Source organism: Harpia harpyja, chromosome 20, assembly GCF_026419915.1.
Source record: "Harpia harpyja isolate bHarHar1 chromosome 20, bHarHar1 primary haplotype, whole genome shotgun sequence".
Lineage (NCBI taxonomy): Eukaryota > Metazoa > Chordata > Aves > Accipitriformes > Accipitridae > Harpia > Harpia harpyja.
The window spans coordinates 12596852-12623938 of NC_068959.1; the positions used below are offsets into that span (position 1 = coordinate 12596852).

General features: G+C 59.7%; 1 protein-coding gene across 12 annotated transcripts in view; it reads left to right on the forward strand.

The window, feature by feature from the left end:
• ABLIM3 (actin binding LIM protein family member 3) overlaps positions 1–27087 on the forward strand; it is a 57371-nt gene that overhangs the window by 24163 nt on the left and 6121 nt on the right. For 5 of the 12 annotated variants that reach the window (XM_052771889.1, XM_052771886.1, XM_052771891.1 and 2 more), the window contains exons 2-13: positions 8928–9068; positions 11619–11802; positions 12214–12326; positions 14928–15054; positions 15195–15288; positions 20411–20498; positions 21890–21948; positions 22512–22583; positions 22995–23150; positions 24292–24321; positions 24903–25032; positions 25904–26002. In XM_052771889.1, coding sequence (XP_052627849.1) covers positions 8928–9068; positions 11619–11802; positions 12214–12326; positions 14928–15054; positions 15195–15288; positions 20411–20498; positions 21890–21948; positions 22512–22583; positions 22995–23150; positions 24292–24321; positions 24903–25032; positions 25904–26002 — 1293 coding nt within the window. The remainder of the gene's footprint in view (positions 1–8927; positions 9069–11618; positions 11803–12213; positions 12327–14927; positions 15055–15194; positions 15289–20410; positions 20499–21889; positions 21949–22511; positions 22584–22994; positions 23151–24291; positions 24322–24902; positions 25033–25903; positions 26003–27087) is intronic. The other 7 variants (XM_052771892.1, XM_052771894.1, XM_052771893.1 and 4 more) reach the window with 4 other exon arrangements.

Sequence of the window (27087 nt, forward strand, 5' to 3'; positions counted from 1 at the left end):
GTATTATCTGGGAAAAAAAGACCTCGGCAGTGCTTGTTGGAGATGGGAGAAAAGCAGCCAGTGTGGAGGGCGCTTACATACCATGCAAGCCATGCACTAATGTAGCTGCAAGTACGTGTGTTCAAATGCAGATGTTAAACTCCTTCTAACACGTGTTATCTTCCAGTGTTACACCCCCAAGACCTCCTGCCCTGCTCCAGCCCCCTCTTGAGCTCCATGCCCCCCAAACTCCCACACGTGGGGGTGCACAGCCACTCTCCTGGCCCCTCACCCTCCTCCAGTCCCCACGCAGCCATCCTGGCAGGGCCCTTGCAGGAAAGAGAAGGTGTTAGCGAAGCTCTCAGGAGATGCCAGCCCCATGCCACAGCGCTTGCCAGGCAGTGGAAGCTCACACCCACCAAGCCCTCCACTTCTTCATTTATTTAGTAGCAGGGCCTGGTGAGTGATGATTAAACTTTAAAGGGTGGTTCTGTGCTGGGAAGCAAACCCTGTTAAAAACCCTGGTGCCTCTGAGCGGACGCTGCTACTGGGATGGGAGCATCAGTAGCAAGGGGTGCAGCCCAGCTCTGGGCACGTGCCCCATGGCACAGATCAGCGTGGGGCTGGGGATGCTGCTTAGCCTGCGGCAGGACGCTCATCCTCCTCCTTTGCCTGGTGAGTGGTGAAAGGACCTCTTTCCCTGGATGATGACTCTTGCCACAGTGGTGCTCTGGGTGCGACCATTGCTGCAACCCTGTGAGTGAGGATGCCACACACAGGCTTGTTCCCCGTGGTGCTCCCTGGCCGCTGCTGGGCTGGGTGGTTGGGGGTCGTTGGGACAGCATGCTCCCTGGCTCGCCAGCTCTGGGCAGCCCAGGGAATAGCTGGCAGGCTGTGGATGCTTGTGAGCACTACACAAGGCTTTCTGTTGTCATGCTGCTTTGCACCAAGGTCTTCAAATTTCCCTGCAGCTGCGAAAACTAGAAGACCAACTTTTTCCTCTTTTTCTTGAGAATCTGGAAAAATCACAATTGCAGCAGTCAGTGGTTTCAGCAAACCAGGGACATGCTGGGGCCCCTCACCCAGCACACCCCATGGCCCTGCTGGCAGTGGGGCTGGGACTGGGAGGTGGCGGGGGCAGCAGGTTCCCCAGGGGGTAGCAGGTTTCTGCAGGGGAGGAGGTAAAACCTGCTGCAGCCTCAGCTGGCAGTGGGGTCTTCGGGTTTCCCCGGCACGTTAGAGCCCTGCCTGGGCTGCCTGCGCTGGGGAAGTAAACATCCTGCGGGCAGGCACAGGCAGCTGCCAGCAGCTGGGTCAGTGTGGGGAGACAATCGCCGGCTTCCTCACCACTCGCATTTGGAGAATAATTTCCATGTATGCAGCCAGAAACAAAGTTTGCTGTGCGGGCAGGGCCTTTGCTGTTCACTGCTCCATCTTTTTTCCTTTTTCCTTCTATCCTCTTTCTTTTTCTTCTTCTCTCCTTCCCTCTTTTTCTTTACCCTTCTCCTTTGTCTCCTCTGACTGTGTTTTTGAGCTCCCTCCTCTCTCTTTTCGGAGTGGTAGCAGTGCGTCCCCCCTGCAGACCAGCTCCCACCCCAGCACATGGTCCTGCCGTGCCCTTGCTGTTAGCACGAGGCTTTGGCACCCATTTGGGCACCTTCCCGCATCACTGGCCAGCCACAGCAGCTGCCACCACTTGAGTCTGTGTGACAGTGACAGTCTGCTGCCTCCTCCCAGTTTCAGCTTGACATGAGATCTGGGGAACCCCCCCAGCACTGGCTGCTTTGCTTCCCAGCACGGTGCTGGGAGCTTGGGGAACAGAGCAAGAGGAGAGGCTGGTTCTGCCCGCTCCACCCTTCTGCGCGGGCAGCACTGCCTGTGCAGTGCAAATCATGGTGCCCACACCCCCAGCCCCCATCCTTCCCGCCTGCCACCCTGCCGAGGCAGGGTGTGAGCCTTCGAGCATCCCGAGGTCAAAGCCGCAGTGAGCCCCACAGCTGGGGGCTGGAGCAGGACCAGAGCGTGCGTTTGAGCTCGTTAGGAGCCTGTCGCGGTGGTTTCACCCGGCTGCCAGCCCTCCCAGGAGAGGTGCAGATGGGCTGGGCAGTGGCACATGGGAGCAGCAAGGGTGCTGTGGAGTGGGAGCATGGGGCTGGCACCTCTGCCCTGCATCCTTGACCTACCTCTGCAAAGAAAGGGCTTGCACAGAGTTTAGCTGCCATTATCCTCTGTGATATCCAGCCACACTCATTCAGGTCCTACCCGCGATACCCAGCTAAAGAAGACTCTCTCCCCCATACGGTGCCAGTGCTGGCCCAGCATCCCCATCCCAGCCCTGTCCTGTTGCCGGCAGCCACGTGCCCTCGCCCACGCTGGCATCTGCCACCCCAGCTCTGCTGACTACCATCCTTGCAGCACCCACATCTTGTGTCCTGTGTCACGCCGAGGAAGGTGACGCAGTGCGGGAGTGACAGTGGTGGGGGGCAAGGGGGCAGTGTGAGGCAGGTGGAAGCATTAATTGGTCATGATCTAATTAGGGAAGCCTAGGGCTAGATTAGGAGCTGTGACATGGTTTTTAGCCGTAAGCCACAGATGGCTCTGCCTGCGAGCTGGGAGAGGAGAGGGGAAGCTGTCGTGGACTCGCTGGGGGTTTGTAATCCTGCCTGCACGATGCTCCGTGCCGACTAACATGACTGTTTTCTGATGGCTTGGAAATACCTCAGTGCCTGGTCCGCGTAAGGTGGGTGTTCCCCAATGCTCCCAGCCCACGCTCCCCGCACTGCCCCGCTCCCTGCCCGCCCTGCTGGTGCCCCTCACAGCCCACTCCTGTGCTGCACATGTGGGGACAGCAATAGATGCAATGCAAACATTGGGAGAAGCAGCCAGAGCTGCTCCAGGCTCAAACTATCCCACAGCAGATCCATGGTACCTGCCCTCGGCCCATGCCTTTATCAGGAGCACCTGGCCTGCCCCAGTTTAAAATTTAAATACTAAGTAAGGAATCATGTGACACTTCTGGATCTGGAAAGATCAAAAGAGAAAATGTTTGACCAAAGGTAAATATATAATTTTCTCCTTGATTCAAATGACTTTTATCTGCGGAACCCTGATGGAAAGCAGTGGCCAGCTGCCTAAGCACCGAGATGGCCATGCAGATGTCACAGCAGGTGTCAGATTCACCACTGGAGCTGTGCGTCCCGATTAGCCCCTTCCTTTATTTCAGGGGTAATTCGGCTGATCTTTCAACTGGACCACCAGCACCGGCATGGCAGGGTGCATGTGCCCACATTGTACCCCTTACCCAGCTATCTGCTGCCAACAGCCCCCAGCACCTTTGCCCGCTGTCGCCTTCTCAGCAGGGAGCTGGGGTGGGCAAGCAGCCAGGGTGGCCGGAGCAGGCTCATTCCCGCGTGCTGGGGTCGGAGGCAGCCCCACAGGATGGCTGGCTGCAGCTCTCCCCGTGTCCCCCCTGCAGCACCAGCATCATTTGGCTCCAAGCTCGTCTTTCCCTTCCTCCCCAAGGCGTTTTTATGGCTGCGGCCGAGCTCTTTGGCCGCTGCAGGACAGCAGGCAGGAGCCCTCAGCCCCGCTGCTGATGAGAAACCCATATCCCGCAGCCGCTGGAGCTCCCACCCTTCCTCCCCGGCCGCCCTTGGGGCGCAGCGCAGCTCCTGCCTGGAGGGGAAATCCTCCCCCTCGCCCTCATCTCCCACAGGGCTTGGAGCCGGCCAGGTCGCCCTGCGTCCCTGCTGCGGCAAGAGGATTTTTGGGGTGCAGGCTCCCGGAGCACCACCTCTTTCTCCCCACATCCCGGCGGGCGTTTCTTCTGCGCCCCCTCGCTCTCCGCCCCCAGCCCAGCACATTGTGTCCCATCACCAGCGCTTCACCCCAGCCTCTCCCTCAGCCTCCAGTGTTTCCAGCAAAATTCCTTTCTGGCCAGTCATTGCGGCCCCTCGGCCTCGACGCCTCTGGCGTGCTGGCGGGGCTGGGCTTCCTCTTCCTGAGCCGCCCCAGCCCCCGCCATGCTCCCGGCCCCCTCCTCGCCTTCGCCCAGCGCTGTGGCATCGGCTCTTCCCTAGGGACACGAGGTCTGCCAGCTGAGCCCACCTCAAGGTTCGGGTGCCCGGCTTCCCTCACCCTCCCCAGGGGAGCTGCGTCCCGCGCGCACCCTGTACCATCCTGGTCCCACCACCCCCAGTGGGTTTTTGCGAGAGGATGATTTACAGCCCCAGTTAGCGCAGGGAGCGTGCAGAGGATGATTGTGGTGAATCGCTCACTGCAGGCGGCGGGGAGGAGTGGGAGGCAGCGGCTGCTGGAAGAGAGCTCAGCCCCAGGGAGGTGCGAGGACTCCTGGCAGCACTGCCTGCCCTGACACACTGCTGCTGCTCCCCCTCGCCTCCGGGCATCCACCCCAACTCGGGTCTCACCCAGGCACGCACCCAGCACTCCCTGGACCTGGACCCCATGCTGACACCCACAGCACCCAGTGGGGACATCTTCCCTACACGCAGCCAGCACCCACTTTGCTCACACCTCGCTGCGCCTGCCAGCGCTCAGCCCCAGCAGCAACCCCTGGCACCCGCCCACCTCAGCGTCCCACTGTGGTACCACCTCTCGTTATTAATTAATGGGTGAATGTTTTGCTTTTCCACAGTCCCCTTCACCTGTGGCTCTCTGAGCATTATGCAAATATTAATTACTGGTAATTAATTAAATCAGGCCTCCCCATCCCCCCGTGGAGATGCTGTCTCATAAACATGCTGATAGCAAACACGGTGTCAGGGCAGGCTCGCAGAGCTGGGTGGGAGCTTCCCATTACCTGTTGCTAATGATGCAAACCCCACCTGCAGCAGTTTCTACCTAATTGAGCTTCCCAGAGGGCTAATGGGCTGGGAGAGGGAGATAGGTGGGAAACCAGCAGGACCTGGTCTGATCCCAGTAAGGGATGATGGATGGATCTTTATAAACGCCCCTGGGTGTTCTGTTCCTTGCAGCTTGTGCTCCTGGAAACTTGGTCCTGGTTTGCTGCTGGTGGGGTATGGGGCTGCCTGGGTAAGAGATGGGGGGCCCAAGCAGCTGGTGGAGCTTGCTTTATGTCACCCTTTCAGCCCCAAGCCACCGTGGGGAGCTGTGCCCTATTATTTACGTTGGTGTTGAGCTGCCATCCCTCCAAGGTAGATGGGGATCAGCTCATATCAGCCATCCCTCCAAGGTAGATGGGGATCAGCTCATATCAGCCACCCCTCCTGAAAGGCTCAAAGTGTTTCAGAGGCAGTGTAAGGGTTCAGCATTCCCCTGTCCTGCCGCTCCTCGGTGGAGGGCTGGGATGCCGTGCAGGAGGGGGACAGGAAGGCAAACGCGGTTATTGACCCTCCTGAAGCGGAAGGTGGGTGCTCTGCGAACGAAGGAGGGGGATTGCCCAGGCATGCACGGCAGGAACCTGCAGACTGTTCACGGCAGGAACCTGCAGATTGTTCACTGCAGCATGGCGTGGAGGATCTCTTGGGCAAGGTCCCTCTGCCCTCCTGGGGGACAAAGCTCCTCTACGCAGCCTTGGGTGTTGTTTGGGGGCACTGTCTCTCCCCCCACCCGGGTCGCAAGCTCCATTGCTTGCGTATGGCTGCCGCTGTCTGTCCCTAAGACTGTGCGGGGCACCGATCCCTGACCGGAGGTGCCACCTTAATCCGGATAAATGGGAAACCTATTGCGTGCCCACGCAGCCCCGTGCGGCAGCTCGCTGCCTGGCTGTGGCCACAGCGGCTCCTCGGACCCTGCGGATCAAGCGCCAGCCGGGACACGGGGTCAGCCCTGCAGGAACCTGGCCCTGGGCAGCCTTTTGCGCTGCATTGTGGAGCACAAATGCATTAGTCGCTGAACGAAGCCAGCTTAATTTCCCGCTCTACAAGCAAAAGCGGGAGCAAACTGGGGTGAGATTAAGGCATTCCTTGGGCAGCTCCCACCCCCTCACCCCGACTGCTGTATCTCGGCCTGCGAGGCCACTAATGCTACTTACATTATTACTGGATTATTTTGGTGTAATGAGCTTTGCCCTGCTCAGCTGTCCCTCTGCTCAGGGGTGTTGTGATGTGTAATACTTCCTGCGTGAGGCCATGAGGCAGGCAGCTGCCTGCTCAAAAACAAGCAGAGCCCCAGCAAAACAATGCATTAATGTTCCCAGAGCAAAATTCCAGCACGGGCCGGAGGTTAATCACAAATCAGGGAGCTTTTGGCTTAGTGCTGAACAAAGCTGGCAGGCAGGAGGGCGATGGTGCCTAAGCTGGGTCCTGACCCATCTCCATGAGTACAAATAGGAGTGACCGTATCGGTTTCATCTCTGCCAGCGGTATAATGCAGCAATAAGCATCTCTTCCATCATCGACTCCTTTTCCTCTGCCTTCCCTCCCATCAGACCTGCCAGTGCAGGGGCTTGGCGATGTGTTGCTATGGACACCAAGAAGTTTCCCCTAGAGACCAGAAGCCTGGAATAAGTGATGCCTGCATTTTCTGACATTGATTATTTTTTTCTTCCCCATTTTTTATTATTAATTTTTGCTTAAGTGTTGATTAATTCCTAGCCTTTCACCCTACCTCCCTCCTGATTTTCTCTCCGAGCTTTGTGGATTGCCGTGGCTGTGTCCCAGGGCTTGGCTTCTGCTTCATTCTCTGCGAGGGTGCGAGCACGGGTGCGTGGGAGGAAGTTTCAGTGCTGTAACTCTTGCTCTGCTGGAGACCCCTACAGAAGAGATTCCCCCATTTATTCCAGCCTTGAGAGATCCTGTTGGGGTCAGGCCTCGGTCCCCCTGGGCTGCTGCAGAGTTCAGGAGTGCCCACCAGCAGCAGCAGCCGCCGCTGCAGAAGGTCTTGGACCCCTCTTCCCAGGGCTTGCACCTCCCTGCAAAAGAATGGGTGGGGGTACCCTGCTCCCTTTACAGGTGTCCTTCATCGTATTTGGGACCTCAAGGTGATTTAGATCTAGACTAGTTAGTGTCTCTGCTGACCTAACTCCTGTTTTATAGCTCTTCTGTTGGCACTGCAGTACCCTTTAGTACCCCAAGTACCTCTGTTGGCCTCAGAGCTCTTGGCCTGCAAGAGCACAATCGGGAGGGAAGTCCCAGCAACTCTTGGAAGTTCATGTCAAGGCCGGAGCCTGAGCTTTGCAGGGGGGCTGGGGGACGCTTACAGGAAAGCACCTTGGCTTTTCTTGCAGCCCTCAGGTCGGTCTTGGCGAGGCAGCCAGTCCCCGGCAGCTCCATAGTCCCAGGGGATGGAGCAGCGGTCAGGGAGGGTCAGCCCATTTTCCCAGTGGTGAGCAGTGCCACACGTCTGTAGAGCGTGTCTCTGGGCACCTGGTGTATGGGATGGGATTTTACTGTGAGACAGTCTCAATGTCATTTTGACTTCTCTTTCTTTGCTTTTGAAGCCAATAATAAGGTCAGGGAGGGTCAGCCCATTTTCCCAGTGGTGAGCAGTGCTGCACGTCCGTAGAGCGTGTTTCTGGGCACTGGGCATATGTGATGGGATTTTACTGTTAGACAGTCTCAATGTCATTTTGACTTCTCTTCCTTTGCTTTTGAAGCCAATAATAATGGGCTGTTTCGGTTCCCTGTCACATGATCTGCCTCACAGTGAACGAGGAGCCTCTCTGATGAGTGATCTCCTCTGTCCTGTGCCCCTTCCTCCCTGCTCTGGAGGGAGTTCACGTACCAGGTTTCAATCAACTGCTTCTCTTGTTCCTGGGAATGCAGTTCAGCACTAGGTTAGAAAGTCTCTGGTCCATTGAAATCCTGCCCTTCACTGCTCGAGTTGCCCAAATTACAACTCCCTCTCTGAAATCTTACAGCACACAAGTCCTTTGCTGCTTGGCCCCTGCCTGCAGCGGTGAGCATGGTGTCAGCCAGCCTGGAGCTCCTGCGAGCAGCCCGTGCATTTGTAGGTGGGGCAGGGAAAGCAGGAGCTGCTCTTTAAAATGTTTTCTGTATGTGTTTGGGGATTGTGCTGAGACAGCAGAAAGACGCCCTCCTCCGTACGATTCCTCCCCTGGAGTGTGGGGTGAGGTTGCAGAGCATCAGCCCTTCGTGGTGGTCTGTAGAGCTGCTGGGGGGGGATGAGGAGTGGAGGCAAGTCCCAGGACCATCTGCAGCAAGAGAAGGTCGGCTCTTGACCATAGCTCCAGGGGAGTCATATTGCCCTCCCCTCCCCTGCAGCCCCCGGCTCAGCACAGAGCCTGCACGCGCCGCGGTGCCGCTCCGGAAGGAGCAGCGAGACTGGGATGCTGCTCCTCTCTGGGGAGGTGAGAGTCCCACCAGGGCCAAACACTCAACTGCTGTGATGTTTGAAAGCTCCTTGAAAAATGACTTCTTCATCCAGTTCCTAACCAAACAAGTGGAAGCTCCAAAAAACAACAGTTCCTTCCCATGCTGCTGCCAAATCAGTGCTCGCTGGCGTGTTTCTGAGCAGGTCAGCAGCCAGCCAGGACTGCCCGAGGGCTGAGCAGCGCAGAGCCGGTGGGTAGCTGGTCCCTGCATTGTCCTTCTGCACCTGCTTAGGAGATAGGAGAGCATCCGGGGAGCTCTGCATGGCTTTGGGGTGATGGTGCAGGTGAGCTGGTTATCCATGCAGGGACTGGGAGCAGTGCCCGGGCACTTGCACTGCACAGCACTTAGGACTGGAGACCTGTGAGCCAAACATGGGTAGTGGCTCTTTTGTGGGGACAGGGAAATCCCAAATCCAGACGGGGATATGCACCCAGCTCAGAGTCACTGGGTGCTGGCACAATCTCGGCTGTCCTTTGCCCTTAGCGATGGCCTAATGTCTGGCTGCTGCGTTGCAGTCACCAGAGGGGTCTTCTGCAGCTGCCCAGCTGAGGTCAGTGCCATGACGCCCGGCTGTGTCCTGAATGTTAACAGACCCTTCCCCTCTCTTGCTTTTCCCTCCCTCCTTTCTGCCAGCAGTTCCCTATCAGCAAAACCCCTACACCCCTGGGAGCAGCTCCACCGTCATCCAGTGCTACCGCTGCGGGGACACCTGCAAGGGCGAGGTGGTGCGTGTCCAGAGCAATCACTTCCACATCCGCTGCTTCACCTGCCAAGGTAGGACAGTGCCGCCCGAAGAGCTGGTGGTCAGGTTGTCCCACGGCCCTGGGTGCAGTCTGGAAAGCAAAAGGCTGGGGACAGACCTACCTGGCCTGCTGAGATGTGGTCACACGCCTGGGGGCGGCAGTTTCCCGCAGGGGTGGATGTGGCATGGTACAGGCGGGGAGGTAACGGCACGGGGCTGGCACGGTGCAGGCAATGCCCCTGCGTGATGCCAGAGCCGGCAGGCTGTGAACAGGGGTGGCCGAGACCTGGGCACCGTCACTACCCTCAAGCTGCCTGAATGCCGGCAGCCCACGCTGTGCCGGTCCCAGACGTACCCACGGCCCATCTGTGATCTGGGGGGGCCACCGCGTCCTTCAGCCGCCTGCCTGCCCCCAAATCGGGAGGAGGAGGAGGTGTTGCCAGCTTGGCTGAGAGGCGGTGAGGCGGGGGAGATGCCCAGAGCGGCTCCTGATGGGTCTGGGGATGGGTGGCGGATCGCTGCCACCCGTGCATGGGATGCAACTGAGGTGCCATGGGATGCTGTATGCTGCAGCTGGGGCTCAGCTGCCTCCAGGGGCTGGCAGAAATAGAGGGAGGTTGCTTGAATCTTCCCTGAGCACAAGAGGAGAGATGTGGAGCTGTAAAAGCTAACGGCCCAGAGCCAAGGCTGAAGAGCTCCTTAGTGTGTTTATTAAAGCAGCCACTCTCAACCAGGCCAGTGGCTGCTTCTGTAGGTTGTAAAGCATCCCATTACCAGGGCTTTTTAAAGGTCTCCGGTCTTTCAAGATCCCAGCACCTTGTGCTAAGCAGGACATAAATCCCCGTCCCTTTGGCCATGCTTTGCTGCTCCTCCCCAGGGAACAGAGGGTTTGGCTGGAGAGGACTTTTCCTCTGGGCTGTCACCACCCCTACTGCAGCCCTGTGCCCCATGGAGCAGGCAGCCCCAGATCTCTGGGAGGGGCTGTGGGCCCCAGGTTGCCCTCGGGGCTGACCTACACGTGTGGGGTGCTGTGCTGAGCCCCCTGCCTCTTCTGAGCTTGGATGTGCAGGATCGAGCGGGAGCTGCTCATCCCAAGAGCTCAGACAGCCGCTGGCTTCAAAGGGTCCAGGAGCCAGCAGGGAGAGCTTGGCAGTGCTCACTGCCTGATTTCCAAGTGAAAGGGAATAAGTAATGAGAGGAAATCCTCCTGTCTCGCCTTCCTTCACAGCTCTTACCCCCTGCCACCGCTGGCTCCCACGCCAGCCCCACGGCTTGTCCCTGACGTGTCCCCAGGAGCCCAGCACAGCTGGTGCAGCTTCTGGGGATGTGCTATGGGTCCCACAGCAAACAGGGTGCAGACCTGCCTCATTTTTATCTTCCTTCTGCTTCCTGATGCTGTCCCAGAGCTGGTGGCCTGTCCCTTGTCGCTGACAAGTAAGCGCTGGCAGGCTCTTTCGGAGAGCAGTGGGTGCTGGCCCTGTATCCCCTGGCTGTCCACTCACAGCTCCAGGGATCAGCTTTGCCAGGGGATGCTCTGTGGGAGAGGAGCTGCATCTCTGCCCCTGTGGGCCCTGCAGCCAGTGGGTCCAGCCTTGCCCTGGGGAGGGTGGCTGCTGTGCGGGCTGGCCCATGGGTGCAGGTGAGGTGTGCAAGGACAGGACAGAGGGGTGCTTGGGGGTGAAGGGTAAAAGCAGAGACCGAGATGGGCTGTGCTAGCAGGTGCTCGTTTCTCTGTAGTTCCCCCTGCACCCCATCACCTTGCAGGACAGGTGATGGGCATCATGCAAAGGCCCCAGGACCTGGTCCCTGTGCTACTCCTGAGGTGCCTTCCAGGGTCTGATGCTCTCGACATCTCTCTGGATGGAGAAGACATAGGAGGGAAATGACACTAAGGGCGAGGGCTTGCCACGTCTCCTTGGATTACTCTGATGGGCTGTGCACCACCCACGGTTCCCACAGCAGGGAAGGAAGCAATGTTGGGTTGGACACCTATGGAAAAACAAGCATTGAGAGCACCAACCCCAGTGTGTCCCAGGACCTGTTCCCATTAGGGCATGGCTTCATGTCCAGGCCAGGGAGCGGAGAGAAGACACCCCAGGGTGTGGAGAAGACCTCTCCCCAACTGTCCCTAGGGCATGCCCAACTCTGCCGGTCCTGTTCTTGGCTCCCTGACACCATGAGAGTGTCAAATGGAGGGGCTGAGCCCCATCCAGGTGCCGTGGGTCCAGGAGGGGATGCCAGAGGCTCTCCCGGGCTGTTTGTGCATGGTGACTGGGGGGCTGCAGGGGTTCCCCTCCCGGCACTGGGGTTTCCTCTGGGAGCGCCCAGCCCTGGCTGTCTGGGCAGCACCATCCTGCACCCCACCACAGCCCAACACTGACATCTTGTGGTGCTGGGGGAAGGCCCCAGCGCATCTGGGGGGGAGGGAAACCCTCTGAGATACCTGCAGAAAGCTGTGTCTTCATGGATGCCCTGGGACCACTGCTGCAGAGGCAGCAGAGGTGGGCTCAGAGATCCCGGCTGAGCCCTGGGGCTGGACCTGCCCGCTGGCCCCTTGACAGGCGCCTGTCCTCCCCCTGCAGTGTGCGGCTGCGACCTGGCCCAGTCGGGCTTCTTCTTTAAGAACCAGGAGTACATCTGCACCCACGACTACCAGCAGCTCTACGGGACCCGCTGCGACAGCTGCGGGGACTTCATCACCGGAGAGGTCATCTCTGCCCTGGGGAGGACCTACCACCCCAAGTGTTTCGTCTGCAGCACCTGCAGGTGAGCTGAAGCCATCACTGAGGGTGCGTGGCCCCCCTGCAGAAGCCCTGTACAGCCCTTGGCTGTGTACCAGGGAGAGGGCTGTTAGTTAGCCTGCAGCCCCTCGTTCCCCACTCAGCACCATAGCAGGTACCTCCTCTGCGTTATCTTAGTGGAAATCCTTGGGAGGCAATGAAATGGCTCCAACCCTTCCCTTTGCAGCCTGCAGACCTGTCTTAATGCCTGCCTTGGTCCTCCTGCCCCAGCACACATGCGCATTTGCTGCCTCCCCTTGTAGCCCTTGCCTGGAGCCCCTCTGCTCCCCAGCACCGTGGGTCCCACTGGCCTCTGGGAAAGGAGCTCACGGGCAGCACAAGCACTGCATGGAGGGGAGCGAGCAGCTCACACCTCTCCACTTCTCCTTGGCCGCAGGAAGCCATTCCCCATCGGAGACAAGGTCACGTTCAGTGGGAAGGACTGCGTCTGCCAAAACTGCTCCCACTCTCTCATCAGCACCAAACCCATCAAGATCCATGGACCCAGCCGTAAGTTGACTGCTCTTGTGTTACATGATGGCTGTAAGGAGAGGGACAGCATGCCCCTGGATGGTGCTCGGAGAGGGTGACGGGATGGGCTTTGGAGCCAGTGTGCAGCACTGCAATGAGGTGTGGGTGTTTGCAGAGGTTTCAGAGGAGAAACAGGGTAGTCCCACAGCTCAAGCCAGGATTGCAGGTCACCACTGGTTTTGGAAACTCCTTTGGTCTGTTTGTGACCTGGGCAGGTGCTGCCACCCCAGTGGGTGCTATCTGGGGAGGGTTTTGGAGCCAGGTTTGCTCTGAGGCAGTGGCCAGATGTTGCTGTATGTCCAGCTGCACCAAGGTCTGTGTCCAAGTGCCAGCCCTGGGACTGCTCACCTGGCTTTCCCAACGCTGGCGTTATTCGCTGCCTCTGCAAGCACCGAAAGGCTTCTTAGGCTCATCCTGATGCACTAATGAACCCAAGCTAAAACTCAACAACAGCAATGGACAGGCTCTTTTGGGTGGGTTTGGCCTTGCTTTTGACCCCAGGTTGTTCCTTGGGATACCCTCCCTTTGTGCCATGCTTTGCCCCCCATTTTTCCTTGCTGCTGGCTCTCTGCCCCAGGCCACTGTGGAGCGTCCTGTGGGTGCTGTGCTTGGGGGCTGGTAGAGCATCCCTCTGGCACGGAGCTGCTGCACACAGGGCTCGCTTCAGCCTGTGTCCGGAGTGAGGGGACTGCAGCATTAACGTGTGGTCCATGCTTCACTGTCTCCCATATGCTCCATGTTTGATGCTGTCAGGTTCCAGGGGAGCTGTCTCAGTGCAGCGTGTGGGCAGGTGGCAGAAGGCAGGGAGAGCTGGGAGCTGTGCCACACCATGGTGCCCAAACCCTGCCATGTCAGCAGGCTGAGCTGGTGGCGGGGGCCGCGTGGGGGCCCATGCTGCTGCGGCTCAGCAAGCCCTGAGCATCAGTGCCTGGAGCAGAGTCCTGCAGCCAGGGCCGGACCCAGGACCGTGGTGTCACCCATGGTCCTTGTCACCCAGTCGCCATGGTGGCACTGGTGGTGGCCGTTTGGGTTGAGTTACGAATTGGTGCAGATGGGTCGCTGGGATCCCCCCAAGGTGCCTGCCCCCAGCTCTTACCACGGCCTCGATGGAGTCAGGGGACGTGGCAGGCTTTGAATGAGCCCCAGCCAGAGGACAGGGCTTCCCCCATCTTCCCCCATCAGCACCCCAAGCTGCCCAGAAGCAGGCTGTGGCCAGCCCGCAGCACCCCGCTGTCTGCCATAGCAGGGCCAGGGCAGCGGGCAGAGGAAGGGCAGCCGCACGCTCTGCCTCTCTCGCCTGCCTTCCTCTCCCTTCCCATCCCCTTCCCGCCAGCGCTCCTCCCCGGCTTGCAGAGCGGGGTTACCTGAGGGCACCATGCTTTATTCATAGGCAGCTGCAGGCAGCAGCCAGATGTAGCCTGCTGCCCGCGTGTGCGCCTTGCAGCCCAGGTGGCCCGGGGCTGGTGGCCACAGTGCCACCCAGAAGGAGTGGCAGGGGAGGTGTGCGTACTGGAGCCCACGCTGGTGCACGCTGCAGGGAGGACATCCCTAGAAGAAGGATGCTGAGCCTCTCCCTGCAGCCCCAGCCCTGCGAGCAACTCAAAAACCAGCAGGATCTGTGTGAGAGAAGGAACAGATCCTGGCTCAGCTGAGCTGGCCAGCCTGCTTTTTGCCAGGGGTCGAAAATCCTCCCCTCTTAGCTTTGTGCAGCGGGCAGGGACTTTGTGTAGGGCTGCCTGGGGTGGGCTGAGTGGAAAAGCCTGCCTGCTCGGGCTGCCTGTGCTGCCTCTGCCGTGCTGCTGCACCTCCCTGGTGCCGCAGCAGGGAGGGAGGCGGCAGGGATGGGGTTAAGGAGAAACCCCATCCGGGCAAACCTGCTGCCCAGGGGGAGAAGAGGACAAGGAGAAGTCAAGGTCAGGAGTCCGAGGCCCATGTGCTTCCTGCTCCCAGCCTTGACGGGAGCCAGGGGAAGCGGGGAAGGAAGGGAGTCTCGTAAATACTGCAGCGGGGCCGGACGCGGCTGCCGGAGAGCACAGCCCTTCCTCTGCTGCGCTCACTCCCGGACACTTCCCACCGCTCCTGTCCCGGAGAAGAGCCCCTGGGGACCCGCCAGGGCAGCATGGCCCCAGCAGCCCAGGCACTCGCTCTGGCTCAAATTTGCCAGCCCTGCAGGGAGACCTGGCGCTGTGCTGTGGCGGGTGCTTGGCTGGGGCGGCTGGGTGCCAACGGTGCCTCGGAGGGTCCCAGCTCCAGCAGGAGGCTTTCCTCCTGGCTCCTTTGCTGGGAACAAGCAGAGGTGGCATATTCCCATAAAGAAATGATTCCTCATAAAGAAATGATCCCCAAGAGGCTTCTCCTGGAGTGGTCTCAGGAGCAGGGTGTTTATAACAGCAGCATCCCCTAGAAAAGGGGGTCCTCTGCGGCAGTGCTTTCCTCTGGGTGCAAGGGGTGTGCCAGGTTAAACGGCCAGAGTGCCTCGGCATGGGCCAGCAGATGTGGGTGTTCCTGCCGCGCTGCCGAGCCCCCCGCCGGGAAGCTGTGGTGGTCCCACACTCCCCGCCCCGCTTTTGTCCCCCCCAGACTGCGCAGGCTGCAAGGAGGAGATCAAGCAAGGCCAGTCCCTCCTGGCCCTGGAGAAGCAGTGGCACGTCAGCTGCTTCAAGTGCCAAACGTGCGGGATCATCCTCACCGGCGAGTACATCAGCAAGTGAGTGCCACCGTCCTGGCAGCAGGCTTGGCCATGCTGGCCGTTGCCAGGCTGCACCCCCCCAGGGACTGGGGCTGCAGCAACGGGGTGCCCAGCCCCGCTCCCCCGCCACTAACCCCCTTCTCCTCCCTCTCCCAAAGGGATGGCATCCCATACTGTGAGTCCGACTACCATGCCCAATTTGGCATTAAGTGTGAGACCTGTGACCGGTACATCAGCGGCAGGGTCCTGGAGGTGAGTCCTGGGGCTGCAGCCAACCCGTCCCGGTCTGTAATTGGGACCGCATGCATCCCACCCAGAGGTGCATGCTTTGGGGAGGTGTGGGAGTTTCATCATCCTACACCCTTGTCATGCTACCCTCCGTCTCTCTTCCTGCATGGCTCTTCCATGGCTCTTCCTGCAGCGGGTATGTGGACACAGTCTGACCACCTTCTCTAGGGGTGGGAGTGGGGGAAGGAGCACCACCATGCTTTGGAGAGGTGGCTTGGATACTGGAGCTCCAGAAGCAGCCAGAGCACACAGTGGCCAGGGTGTGCTGGGATGTGTCTGGAGCTCAAGATGTGGGAACACCAGCCTTAACCAGCTGCTGCCATGCCGGACTCTGGAGTGTCCCCACCATGCTCACCCCAGCCTGCCTTCTGAGCGCATCCCTGTGCAGGCAGCCTGCCTGTTGCCTTGGAAACACATCCAGCACGGCTGCCTGCTCCTGCAGCACCCTGCCCACAGGCAGCCGTCCCCATGGCACACCCCATTGCAGGGCAGCAACCGGAGCAGGGGGTCCTCTTCCCTGGGCCAAATAGGGAGGGGGCTTTGCTCGTCACATCGCTGGCCAGCAGGACCTGCTCCGGCCGAGCCACCGAGGGATGCAGGGATCCCATGGGGATCCCACAGTAGAGCATGGGTGCAGGTGGCCATGGAGCACGTTTTGGGTGATGGTGGAGCTGCACAGCTGGCAAGGGGAGTGGGAGTTGCCGCTGGGGAGGGGCACAGAGGTCCACCAGGGCTGGTCCTTCCCGCCAGCCGGGTGGTCACATCCTGCCTGTGGTCCCTGCTCCTGGAGGTGAGGTGTCCTCTCATGCTTTCTGTTTCTACTCCCATATTTGCAGGGTTAAAAAAAAGCCAGAAAATCTGGTCTGAGGGTAAACTAAAGGCTCAGGAGGCATAGAGAAAGATGTCAGAATGAAGCCTGTTGTGATTTTTAGACCACCTGGTGATACTATGGAGCCGGGCTGTGGTGGCATAGAGGCAGCAATGCTGAAAGCGTGCTCAGTCACTCCTGAGACCTTCCCCTCTGCGCAGCTGAGCAGAAGGGAAGTGCTCCTGGGGTGACATTGGCACCCACATCTCTGCCGTCCTGAGACAGCAGCGGTAGGAAGCTGTATCCCAAAATCAGAAGTACCGTGCTTCCACAGCGAGCCAGACCACAGGTGCTGTGGGCTGAAGTGGCAGCGGCTGTGTAGGTCTCCAGCCTGCTGAGAGCTCTTCCAGGACATGTCCAGCCTGTTTCACTCACAGCCTGCCAAGAAGTCGTCACCCCCTCTAGTCCTGCTGGCTGGGCTGGCCTGAGAGCACCCAGACTGGCCAGGGAACCTCCCCTGAAACTGGAGCCAGCTGCCAGGAGCCCTCCAGCATCTTCTCCCTCTTCAGGGAGCTGCCTCTGCCTGGGAAGACTTTCTGCTGACTCCAGGCTTCGGCGGCAGCAGTCCCAGCACTGGCTGCTGTGAGCGTGAGCTCAGCACCGCAGCAGCTGCCGCGGGCCGGCTGCCCATCATGGGGCTACTTGATCAGCAAATGTCTGAATGGAGCGGGGTGAAGCCAGAGGCTCCCCTGACATTGAATGCCTGCTGCTGTTCCCCCGGGTGTTTGGGTTCCTGATAACCCCGTGCCAGGACAGAGCATCCTCAGCCATCCCAGCAGGGCAAGGAGGCTGCGTGTTACATGGTACGGGATGTTCAGGGGGTGAGGGTGGGTGAGAGGAGCCAGAGGGGCCCTGGGACCCCTGCCCCGGGCTCGAAGGCTGTGCTGCCAGCCTGGCTGGCACCATCGGGCACCACTGCCTCCAAGCCACTTGTTGCACTGCTCTCGGGGGTTTTCCTTGCTTGGTGCAACCACAGTGGAGTCAGGACGAGCGTAGGATGTTCCTGCTGCTGCCTGTCTGAGGGGATGGATAGAGAGCAGCTCTGCAGGCCATGACAGGTGGGGTAGTGGCAGCCCACCTTCAAGCTGGAGACAGTCCTGGGACGGTGACGAGGGAACAGCCCTCCTTCTTCTCCCGCACCTCCATTTCCCCTGGCTCTTGTCCTGGCAGTAGCTCTAGTTCTCTCTGCCTCCCCCTGTGCCCTCCATCCCCAGCTCTGCTCCCAACATTGGCTCTTTCTGGCTGGAGGGGCCAGCCAGCTTTGCCCACCCATGCCAGGCCATGGGAAGAAGCTGGCTGAATCCCACAAGATGCTCTGGACAGCAGTCATCTCACATTAGCACCTTGCCTGCCGCACCCACGCCCAGGCACGGGAGCCCTCCTTGTGCAATGGGACGCCGTGGGCTGGAAGTAACGCGCCTTGGCACCCGGGTCCCTGTGGGCAGAGCCGAGCTGCCACCTCCTCGTAGGTGCCGTCATGGAGCCGAGAGGAGCGTAGGGTTTGGGTGCCGGAGGGCTGTGCCAGGTGAGCACCACGGAACCTGCAGGCACTGCGGGCACCCCTTGCCTCCCCACGGCCAGGGCTGAGCCCGCGATCCCCACCCTCCCCAGGTACGTGCCTGCTCGTAGTATTGAATGATCTGTAAAACCAGAGGCTTTAATTGTCTTCTCCGGCAGAGCATGAAATGGAAAGGATGCCTTTAAATAATTTTAGGCCTTAAGGAGCCTTCTCGTGCTATCCCGGCAGCCTCTGGGCTTTCCCAACTGCTCTGAGCTGCGCAGCCAGGCTTGGATGATTAATGAGTCTTTAAGGGACTCGAAGTGATAACGAGCAGGTCTCTTCCCTTGCAGCCTCTAGCAGCCTTTTACGAGCTGTAGTATTAACCAATGTAAAAGGAACAAGGTTTGTGCATGGTTTGGAGAGTTGCTCCTTGAGGAGGAGTGGGTGCATGTTGAGATGGGTAGTTTTTGGAGAAGGTCTGTGTTGAAATGAAAGTTGAGACTGGGCTGGTACATACTGCTGGGGGAGCAGCCAGCCTCCCTCTACATCCACACACCGATCTGCAAGGCATCCCCTTTTGGCATTGTCTGACCTGTGACAGCAGCCCATATAGTCTACATAGGAGAAGTTGTATATACGTGAGGGGTTTTTTCCTTACTGTCAGCACACCAAGCCTTTGGGGGTACTAACAGGGTCCAAGAGCACCAAACCCATCCCAGATTCAGAGAGGGACTGGGGAAGGTGGCACATTGGTCACCAGGGCCCCATGTCCCCTGCGTTAGCTGTCTCTAGCCAGCTGGAAATACAGATGATGGGACACTGCCTTGAAGTGAGTAGGAGCTGGGCTTTACCTGGGTTATTTTTCATCTCTTTTCCCTGTGTTTAGGGCCGTCTCCTCTAATTGATGCAGCTCATTGTGTCTGCCGTGGGTGCACTGGCTGGTGGGTGCCTGCCGCGGAGGGGTGCTGGCACGGTGCTGTGGTGGGCAGCTGCCGAGGCAGGGCTTTGTGCGCAGGGGCTCGGGCAGAGCGGGAGGAACTGGCCGTCCGTCGGGAGCCTCTGCCTTGGTGGGGCGGTGGGTCAGCTGCCTGGAGCAATGGGCATGATACGCGATGAGCCCGTTAGCACAATGTCACTGACACCAGGGGCTCCAGATGAGGCTTTTAGGGGTAAAATTGGTTTAGGATCTGTATAGCCTGGAACCAGCAGGTGTGTTTGCTCAGGATGGCGAAGCGTTCAGTGCAAGCCCCTGCCGTGGGGTGCTGTGGCTGGGCCGGGGCTCAGGGTGGCTTCTTGCTGGGGCTGCCGTGGGGGCCTCTCCCATCCCACTGGAGAGCCTGGGGGACTGGGGCTGGGGCCTTCCTTGCTGATCCTCTGCGTTCACGGTAGGTCTGTCTCTGCAGCCCTCCCACTGGTGACTTTCCTGCCGTGTTATCAAGCTTTTGGGTGCCATCTGGGGATGTTTGGGCTGTGGGCTCACTCGGGCCAGCCCAGGAGTACATTGTGCTGCTGCCAGCTGGCACAGGGAGGTGCCCGGGGTGCAGGGCTGTCCCCTCCCTGGATTGGGGTGCATTGCAATGAAAGGAAGAGGGGTCCAAACTCTCCCACTCGTCTCCCCTGCCTGCCCTAAAACCTTCCACTCATTTTTGGCATAAACTGGAGGGCAAAAGCCACTGGCTGCCATCTGTATCCCAAGGACACTGAATTCCAGGTTGGTTTTTATGGGCAACCAACTGGCAGATTCTCAGTTATCCTCACAGCAAAGTTTCCTGTTGGTCCTCTCTGTTTCAAACCGGCTGCAGCCCTGTCTGTCATAACCCCCTTCTTTGTCAGCAAGAGCCTCGTCTTCCCTCTGCTGCCTTAAATTATCCTTCCTCTTCTCTTGGATTATTATGGGAGTAAAATGTCCTTTGGGGTCGAGCTCTAACAGCGCAGCCCAGATTCCTCCTGCCCTGAGCCAGCTCCTGCCTCCCAGCTCCCAGCCCAGAAAATGAGCCTGTAATTGAAATGCTAGCAGACACTTTGAGAGGAAACAAGCTACCAATTAAAGCTGTTATCCCTGTCAAAGAGCACAGGGAGCAGCCCAGCTCCCGCTCAGCTGGGGAATAGCATGTCGCTAGAGCTGAAGTTTGGGCATGGCTTCACAGAAGGAGAAAAGTTTCTTGAGGGAGAGGGGCTGGCGATGGTAGCCAGGGAGGGATTGACAGCAAAAGGAAGCCTGTGCTTTGTGAGATTTATCTTTGGGGCCCTTCTCCTTTTATTGCTTCCCTGCTGCGACATCCTGGGCCAAATTTGCTGTTTCTCTTCAAAGCTGTAGAGGAAAGGAGCTGGTGCAAAGCATGGCTGCTTGGCTGAGTGTTACTGCAGAGGGTCTCAGTTATTTCCAGAGTGCAAGGACAATTTATTAGGGATGAGGTTTGTAGGGGTACCTTCCTTGGGGGTTTGGGACCTCCTGGCTCTGTTTTCCTGTGTGTTGGACAGTTCAAGGAGAGCAGAAGGTTCCCAGTCTGACTTGTAGTCCAGCAAGTGAGAAGCATTAGTGATGAAGTGGTCTCTGGTTTTCTCCATGTGTTGTGGCCCGGGGGCAGTTTTGCCCCATTCACCTTGTCGTTGTCTGCAGCAGCAAGCGATGCCAGGGCCACTTGCCCTCAGGGACACGAGCAGGTCACCATGTCCTGCCTTGCTCAGGGGCCTCTCTTCTCTGCTTGTCCTTGCAGGCAGGAGGGAAGCACTACCACCCTACCTGTGCCAGATGTGTCCGCTGCCACCAGATGTTCACGGAAGGAGAGGAGATGTACCTCACAGGTAGGGATCCCGCTGCACTGAGGAGGGACCCCCCTGCCCCATGTCAGGGCATGGACCAGCGTGGCTGTGCAGAGGTGTGGTGGCTGTGGGGGCGTTTGGGGTTCAGGCCCTTAGGGCAATCGGTGCTGAAAGGGCATCTCTGTGCAGCAATGCCAGAGACCCCTTCTCTGCTGCTCCCCAGCCCTTGCGCTCTTCCTGGGCCATGTGGCAATCATTTCTCTCCATGAAACCTTCCCTGCCAATGAGCTGGAGGAGACTTTGTTCATCACCGGCAGCTTTTTGCTCACTGGGGGTCTCCCTGCACAGCTGGAAAGTGCTGCCGGGCATGCCTGGATGTGTCCCTGGCCTGCACCCAGTGAATAGAGGCTGGGGTAGGTGCAGGGTGCCTGGCTCCCTGCTCTCCCCAGCCCCAGGGGAGGGTGGTCCAGGACCCCTTCCCCACCATCCCCAACTCCCCCTGTCTGGGTTATGCTGCGAGCAGCACCGGAGGGGTAAGGCTTTCACTTGGCACAGCTGGATGGTTTGGGTTTGGTTTTGGCAGGAGCTCATCCCTGCCTGGAGCTGCCTTAGGGGCTATTTCCAGCACAGAGGGATGGTTTGTTTTCTGTCAGTAACCTGTGCTTGCCTGTCACCCTGTCTCACTAATGATCCCATGGGTGGCAAAGGGGAATTGTGCACTGAGGGAGCGAGAGTGGGGGTCTCAGTAAGGCCCTGTCATGCACAGCAGGATGGGTGTGCTCAGCATCCATCACTGAGCACACCTGGCTAAAGCTCGGTGGCTTTGCTGGTTCCAGCCCAGAGGGCGTGCGAGGGGCTGTGGATGTCCTGGGCTCAGTGTTACCCCGGGTTTAACCAGCAGGAGCTGCCTGGCTAAGCACTGGTTGGGCTGCGCCAAAACCACACCTGGGTTTGCTGTCACAGTTTAGTAGTGTTGGCCACTACATCTCCGTGCTTGGGAGCCGTTTCGTTTCTTAGTAGGGACATCAGTCCCCACTGCCCCATGGGGCGCGTGCCTGTGGCTGCGCTGTAGTGGAGAAGGTACGCAGGAAAGCTGGTGGGACCCAGCAGGTGACCTCCCTCTGCATCCTCGGGGCTCCCTGCCTCCCTCCTGCTCTGCTCCCCATGGAGAGACTCTGGTTCCTACCTTGTGCCCCTGCAGGGGCCCCCAGGAGCTGCCGCCCCAGCATGCAGGGGTTGCACTCCTATAACACCGGTTGCTCAGTGCGGCTGCTGCTACGGAGAGCACTGACACGTACCCCCCGGGGCACCGTGGGCTGCAAGTCAGTGCTGGAGGCGGCAGGGACAGGACGGGACTCCCCCATGGCAGGGGGAGCTGGACGATCCCTAGCAGCAGGGGTGAGCTGAAACACTTTCCCTTTGCTGCGTTTCAGGCTCCGAAGTGTGGCACCCCATCTGCAAGCAGGCGGCCAGAGCAGAGAAGAAGCTAAAGGTAGGCAGCAGGGTGAGGGTCATCTCCGAGAGGTGGCACGTCTCGGGTGATGTTGCCCCCGAGTCCCTGCTGGAGGTGAACTGTCGTGGCGGTGTCCAAGCCCGGGATAGCTTCCCGAGGCTGGCACGAGCTCTGTCCCCGCTGCCCAGAGGACGGCGGGTGGCTGTGGCCGAGGCTGTTAGTGGGGACCTGCCTCCTGGCTGGCACCAGCCCACGCCACAGGCGGGGAGGGGGCACAGCAGTCCCCTCGCCAACCCCCCCGCACCCCTCGAGCTGTTGCTCCCTCTCTGCACCCAGCTGGCCACGGGGAGAGCTGCCTGCTGGGTCTTGCCAGGCCACTTGCCTGACTCCAGATCTGGCCCCGAGAGAGGCCAGAGTGCAAAGCTGGACAGCAGGGTGGCCTGCAACGGCCATGGGCACCAGCAGCAAGTAGATGAAAGGGCAGAGGAACTGGACCTTGAGTGAAATTCAGCCCCAAAACCAATGATTTACTTGCTGCACCCAGCATTGTGGGTCCCTCCTCACCATGCTCTCACATGTCCTCCGCTTTTCTGCCTCCACAGCACAGAAGGACGTCAGAAACTTCCATCTCACCCCCCGGTTCCAGCATTGGCTCCCCGAACCGTGTCATCTGCGTAAGTACAGCTCTAGCCCTCCTCAGCGCAGGGCAGGACGGATGCTCCGGCCCCAGGGAAGGGCGCAGCAGTTCCCAGTGTTGCTCTGCACTGTGAGGCATCTCCCAAGGGACAAGCCCAACTTTTGGGGACAGCACAGACAAGCCATGCACCCTTGCCCCAGAAGCATGTCGTGCTGCCAGTGCCATTGGCACAGACCAGGAGCGCTCGGAGGGGCACAGTCCCACTCTCCCAGCTCCTCTGCCCTTTCCCTCTGCTGCCTCTCAGGCATCTCCTCTTACCTTTTCCTGCTGCTGGGGTGAGGTGGGCTCTGTCTGCTCTGTGCTGGCTCCACACTGTGCGCTCCAACCTTCCCTTCCTTCTCTCCTCCTCTTCCTTTCCGTCTCTCTGTCTGTCTCTCCCTCTCCCTAGGCTAAAGTGGATAATGAGATCCTTAATTACAAAGACCTGGCAGCTCTTCCCAAGATTAAAGCCATCTATGAAGTGCAGCGTCCTGACCTCATTTCCTACGAGCCCTATCACAGATACATGTCGGATGAGACGCTGGAAAGATATAGCTATGGGGAGGTACTGAGTCTCGATACGCCAAACGCCGGGCTGCACAGGGAGCCGGGCCCTGATTCGGGGCAATGGGGAAAACTTCATGTGGGTTTGCTCACTCCAGTGGGAATGCTGCAGGGAGGCAGGAGCAGGGGTAAGACCTCTCCCAGAGGCTCCCTGTCACTGGAAAGAGGGCCTGGGCTGGAAGGGAAATCTTGGTGGTGGTGCTGTAGAGTAAGAAAGAAACCAGCGACCTTAATCAGCCGATGGCAGCGCCCTGCGCACACTGTGCCACAGACCCGACATGCAGGGACAGACAGCGCTGCGCAGGAGGAGACGTCACCCTTGGGAGTGATGTGGCAGAGAGCTCACCCATCGCAGCCCGCAGCAGGAGAGGAGGAGGGCATGCAGCACACATGCATCCCTCCGGCATGGAGAGACAGACAGCCAGCAGGCTCAGACCAAAGCCTGGCCCCTGGCAGGCAATCCTCCTGGCCACCCAGCCCCGGCACGGCAGGGCTGCCCCTGTTGGGTGCTGGCCCCACAGCCAGGGGAAGGGGGCTTGGTCAGTGCGTTTTTGCAAGTGTGTGATGAGATGATGTCCAAGCAGCATGTGGCATGGGATTGCCCTGTCCCACTACCCCAGGCAGGCTGGGGCTGCTGGATGAATTCAGTAAGTCCATGGAAGAAGAGGGTCTGACCAGCTCACACAGAGATGGGGGACCTGAGGTCATCCTGGAAGAGGACTTTGTAATGGCCAGCAGCAGCATCTCTTACATCTCCAGTCCCAAGGCTTGTCACAAGTCTGGTTTCCACCAGCCCACCCGGTGATGGTGCAGGCAGCATGGCCATGGCCCACTCTGGAGCACCACGGGGCCAGCAACTGCCTTCCCCCCCCTTGCAGCCACTCCACCGAGGTCTCTGAGAAGGGGTGCAGGCTGCCTATTCAGGAGATGCCATCCTCACACCAGCTCCCCTCCTGGCCGGGGGCTCCCTGCCCTGTGTCCTGCCATAGTTGGGCTGTGGCTGTGCCACCAGCCACCCTCACTGCCTGGCATGGGGAAAACGGGCTGCTGTGGGACCTCAGTCTGTCACTGCTCTCCTTAACCGTGTGCTGTCTCTCTCTCTCTCTCTCTTCCCCCCCCACTTTGCCTCCTGCCGCCTCCAGTCCCTGGGGACCCTCTCCCCATATTCACAGGTAATGCCCCCGCCGGGCACCGGGGGTTCTGTCACCTGCTGCCACCACAGGGCATCCCTTTGCCCAGGGACCACTGGGGCTCTGCTGAACGTCCCCCCACCCGGGTGCTGCCCTGATGTGGTGGGAGGCAGGGGACCCTGTCCAGGAGGGTCCTGTCCGTCAGGGCCCCGGGGATAGCAGCAAGCAAATCCTTCCTGGCAGAGTGGACCCAGAGTGCCACTTCTGCCCCGTGGAGGGGGACACCAGTAATTGGCAACAAGCCCAGGGGAAGGGGACTATCTCTGGGAAGGGGATGAAAGCCTCTTGACGGACACTGTCACCTGGTCCCAAACCCTGGGCTTTGCTGCCTGCATTTCGGCAGCAGGGAGGCAGAGCAGCCTGGGGACCCCTCCAGCTGTGGAGGACATGCACGCTGCCCTGCATGTCACACCGCAAAGCATGCACCCTCCTGGGCTGCCACAAGCATGGGGACCCCCATCCATGGGACACCTCCTCACAGGGCGGCCGAGGCTCTGACCTGTCTTGTCCCTCATCCTGCCAGCTCTAACCCTGCTTCTTTCCATGCCTTTCGCCATCCCCAGGACATCTACGAGAGCTTTGACATGCGGCAGAGGCGAGCCTCCAGCCCTGGCTACATTGACTCCCCCACCTACAGCCGCCAGGGCATGTCCCCCACCATCCCAAGGTCCCCCCACCATTTCTACCGTTCAGGTGAGGATTTCAGCTGCAACTCCAGGCTGGGCTAAGCTCAGACCCCCAACTGGAGTGGGGCCACCAAACTGTCCCCTGCTTCTCCCAGGGGACCTCAGTGGTCCCTCCTCTGGCAAGCAGGCAGGAGGCCTGGGGGGTCCGTGGGGGGGCTGACAGCAACAAGAGTTGTTGGGCAGTGACCAGCTTTGCTGTGTGCTGTGTTCCCCTGACTCTTGTCTTGCGAGCAGAGAGGAGAGGCCGAGGGGGCTTTGTCCTGGCTCAGACCTGAGTTGGGGCTCATGGAGGATGTGGTGGGGAGGGAGGTGACCCCTCAGGTCCAGTAAAGACGCCACAGCTGGCTTGGTAGCTCTGGGAGGGGTGTGCACGAGAGCTCTTCTGCCCAGCCAGTGCTGTAAAGGGGGTCCTTACACACACACACACACACGTGTGCATGCCCTGGAGCATGTCGGGGGGAAGCAGAGTGTGTCTGTGCCGTGTCTCCTGTCCTTCGGAGCCGGGGAGGAACGACTGGGAAAATCCGAGGTCAGTAAGTCCGGAGGTCCCGCATTCCCTGAGCTACCCCCTACGCTGCACCGCCACGGGCTCGTCACCGTTTGCCTCTGCAGCACGCTCGGCTTTCCTCTCACCAGCGGTGGGGCAGCCTGCTGCCCTGTAGCAGCACCCACACATGGGGTTTCCTCTGCATCCCGCCTTCCTCCGGAGATGCGGGAAATCTCCCCTTGCTCCATCACGCCCCATCCTGGACCACAGCCAGGCGCACGTCCCCATCGCCCCCCGCTCTTCTAACACCACTGCATTTAACACCCATTTTCTTCTGCCTCTTGTTCTCTCTCTCGGTCACTTATGGCTGCTTCTGCTCGGCACCGCGTAGGCACCGAGAGCGGGCGCAGCTCCCCCTACTATAGCCAGTTAGATGTGAGGTCCTCCACTCCAACCTCATACCAAGCACCCAAGCATTTCCACATCCCAGGTAGGCTCTGGAGCGCCCCGGTCCCCAGGGAAGCGCCGTGTCTGTGGCATGCCCGCATGTGCCGTCCCCCCTGTGTCGCATGCATAGCTCCGCCGCCTGCCTAGAGCCAGCTGGCAGCAGGATCTACCCCTGGTAGAGGCCATCCATAAACAGGACCTGCAGCTTGAACCCTCCTCCCTCCCCATCACCACCCGGACATCCCAGAGCTGCCCAGTCTGCTTGATCCTTGCAATGTCCCTCTTCTCCCTCTTCCCTGACCTTCCTCCACCCACCACACAAAGATGAGTCCCCTGCGGAGAGCCTGCCCCCGCCCCTGCCTCCCCCCCCAGGATCACGAGCCGAAGCGTGTCTGCCGGAGGCCTTTCCGCACCCATCCGCTACAGATGACTATTTTATACTCCCCCTAGGGCCCGCTGCTCCCTCCCCCCAGAGTCTTCTGGGCTTGCCAGATGCCTGCTCCCCTTCTGCAGGGATTGCAGGGGGCCACCAGGTAAGGGCCACCACCCGCTCCCGGCCACGCAGAGCCCATGGGGATGGGGACGGAGTGGGCAGAAAGGGAGAGTGGGGAGGGAAGCAGGCAGAGCTGCCCATCCATCCTTCAGCACTCGCAGGGGGGCCAGAGCCCCAGACCACCCTGCTCAGCCGTAGGCATCTCCCGCTGCCCTTGTCCTCCAAAGCGTGGAACCCTCCACAACGTACAGCTGATGCCCTGGGACAGCACCGTGAGGACACCCAGCGGCTCTCCACCATGGTCCCCTGCTCCCATCCCATCCCATCCCATCCCTGCCAGGGCTTGGCCCCGCTGCCTGCCCTGCCCTCCCGCTGACGGTCGGTGGTTTATGGATGGCCCCCTCCCTGCTCCGCCAGCTCCGCTGCCTGGCCCCTGCGCGGGGGCTGTAGCTCTCAGCACCGGGCTCCAGTTCGCTTTCCCTCCCAGCTCGCTCTTTTCTCTCTCTGCTGCGGAAAGAGGCTTTGGCTGATGTTGTTTCACCCCAGTTAGCTCGCAGGCGGTTCTTGCAGGTGCTGGCACCCGTGAGAAACCACACCAGCGCGAGCCGTGGTGCATTGCTGCCGGCTGGCAGGGG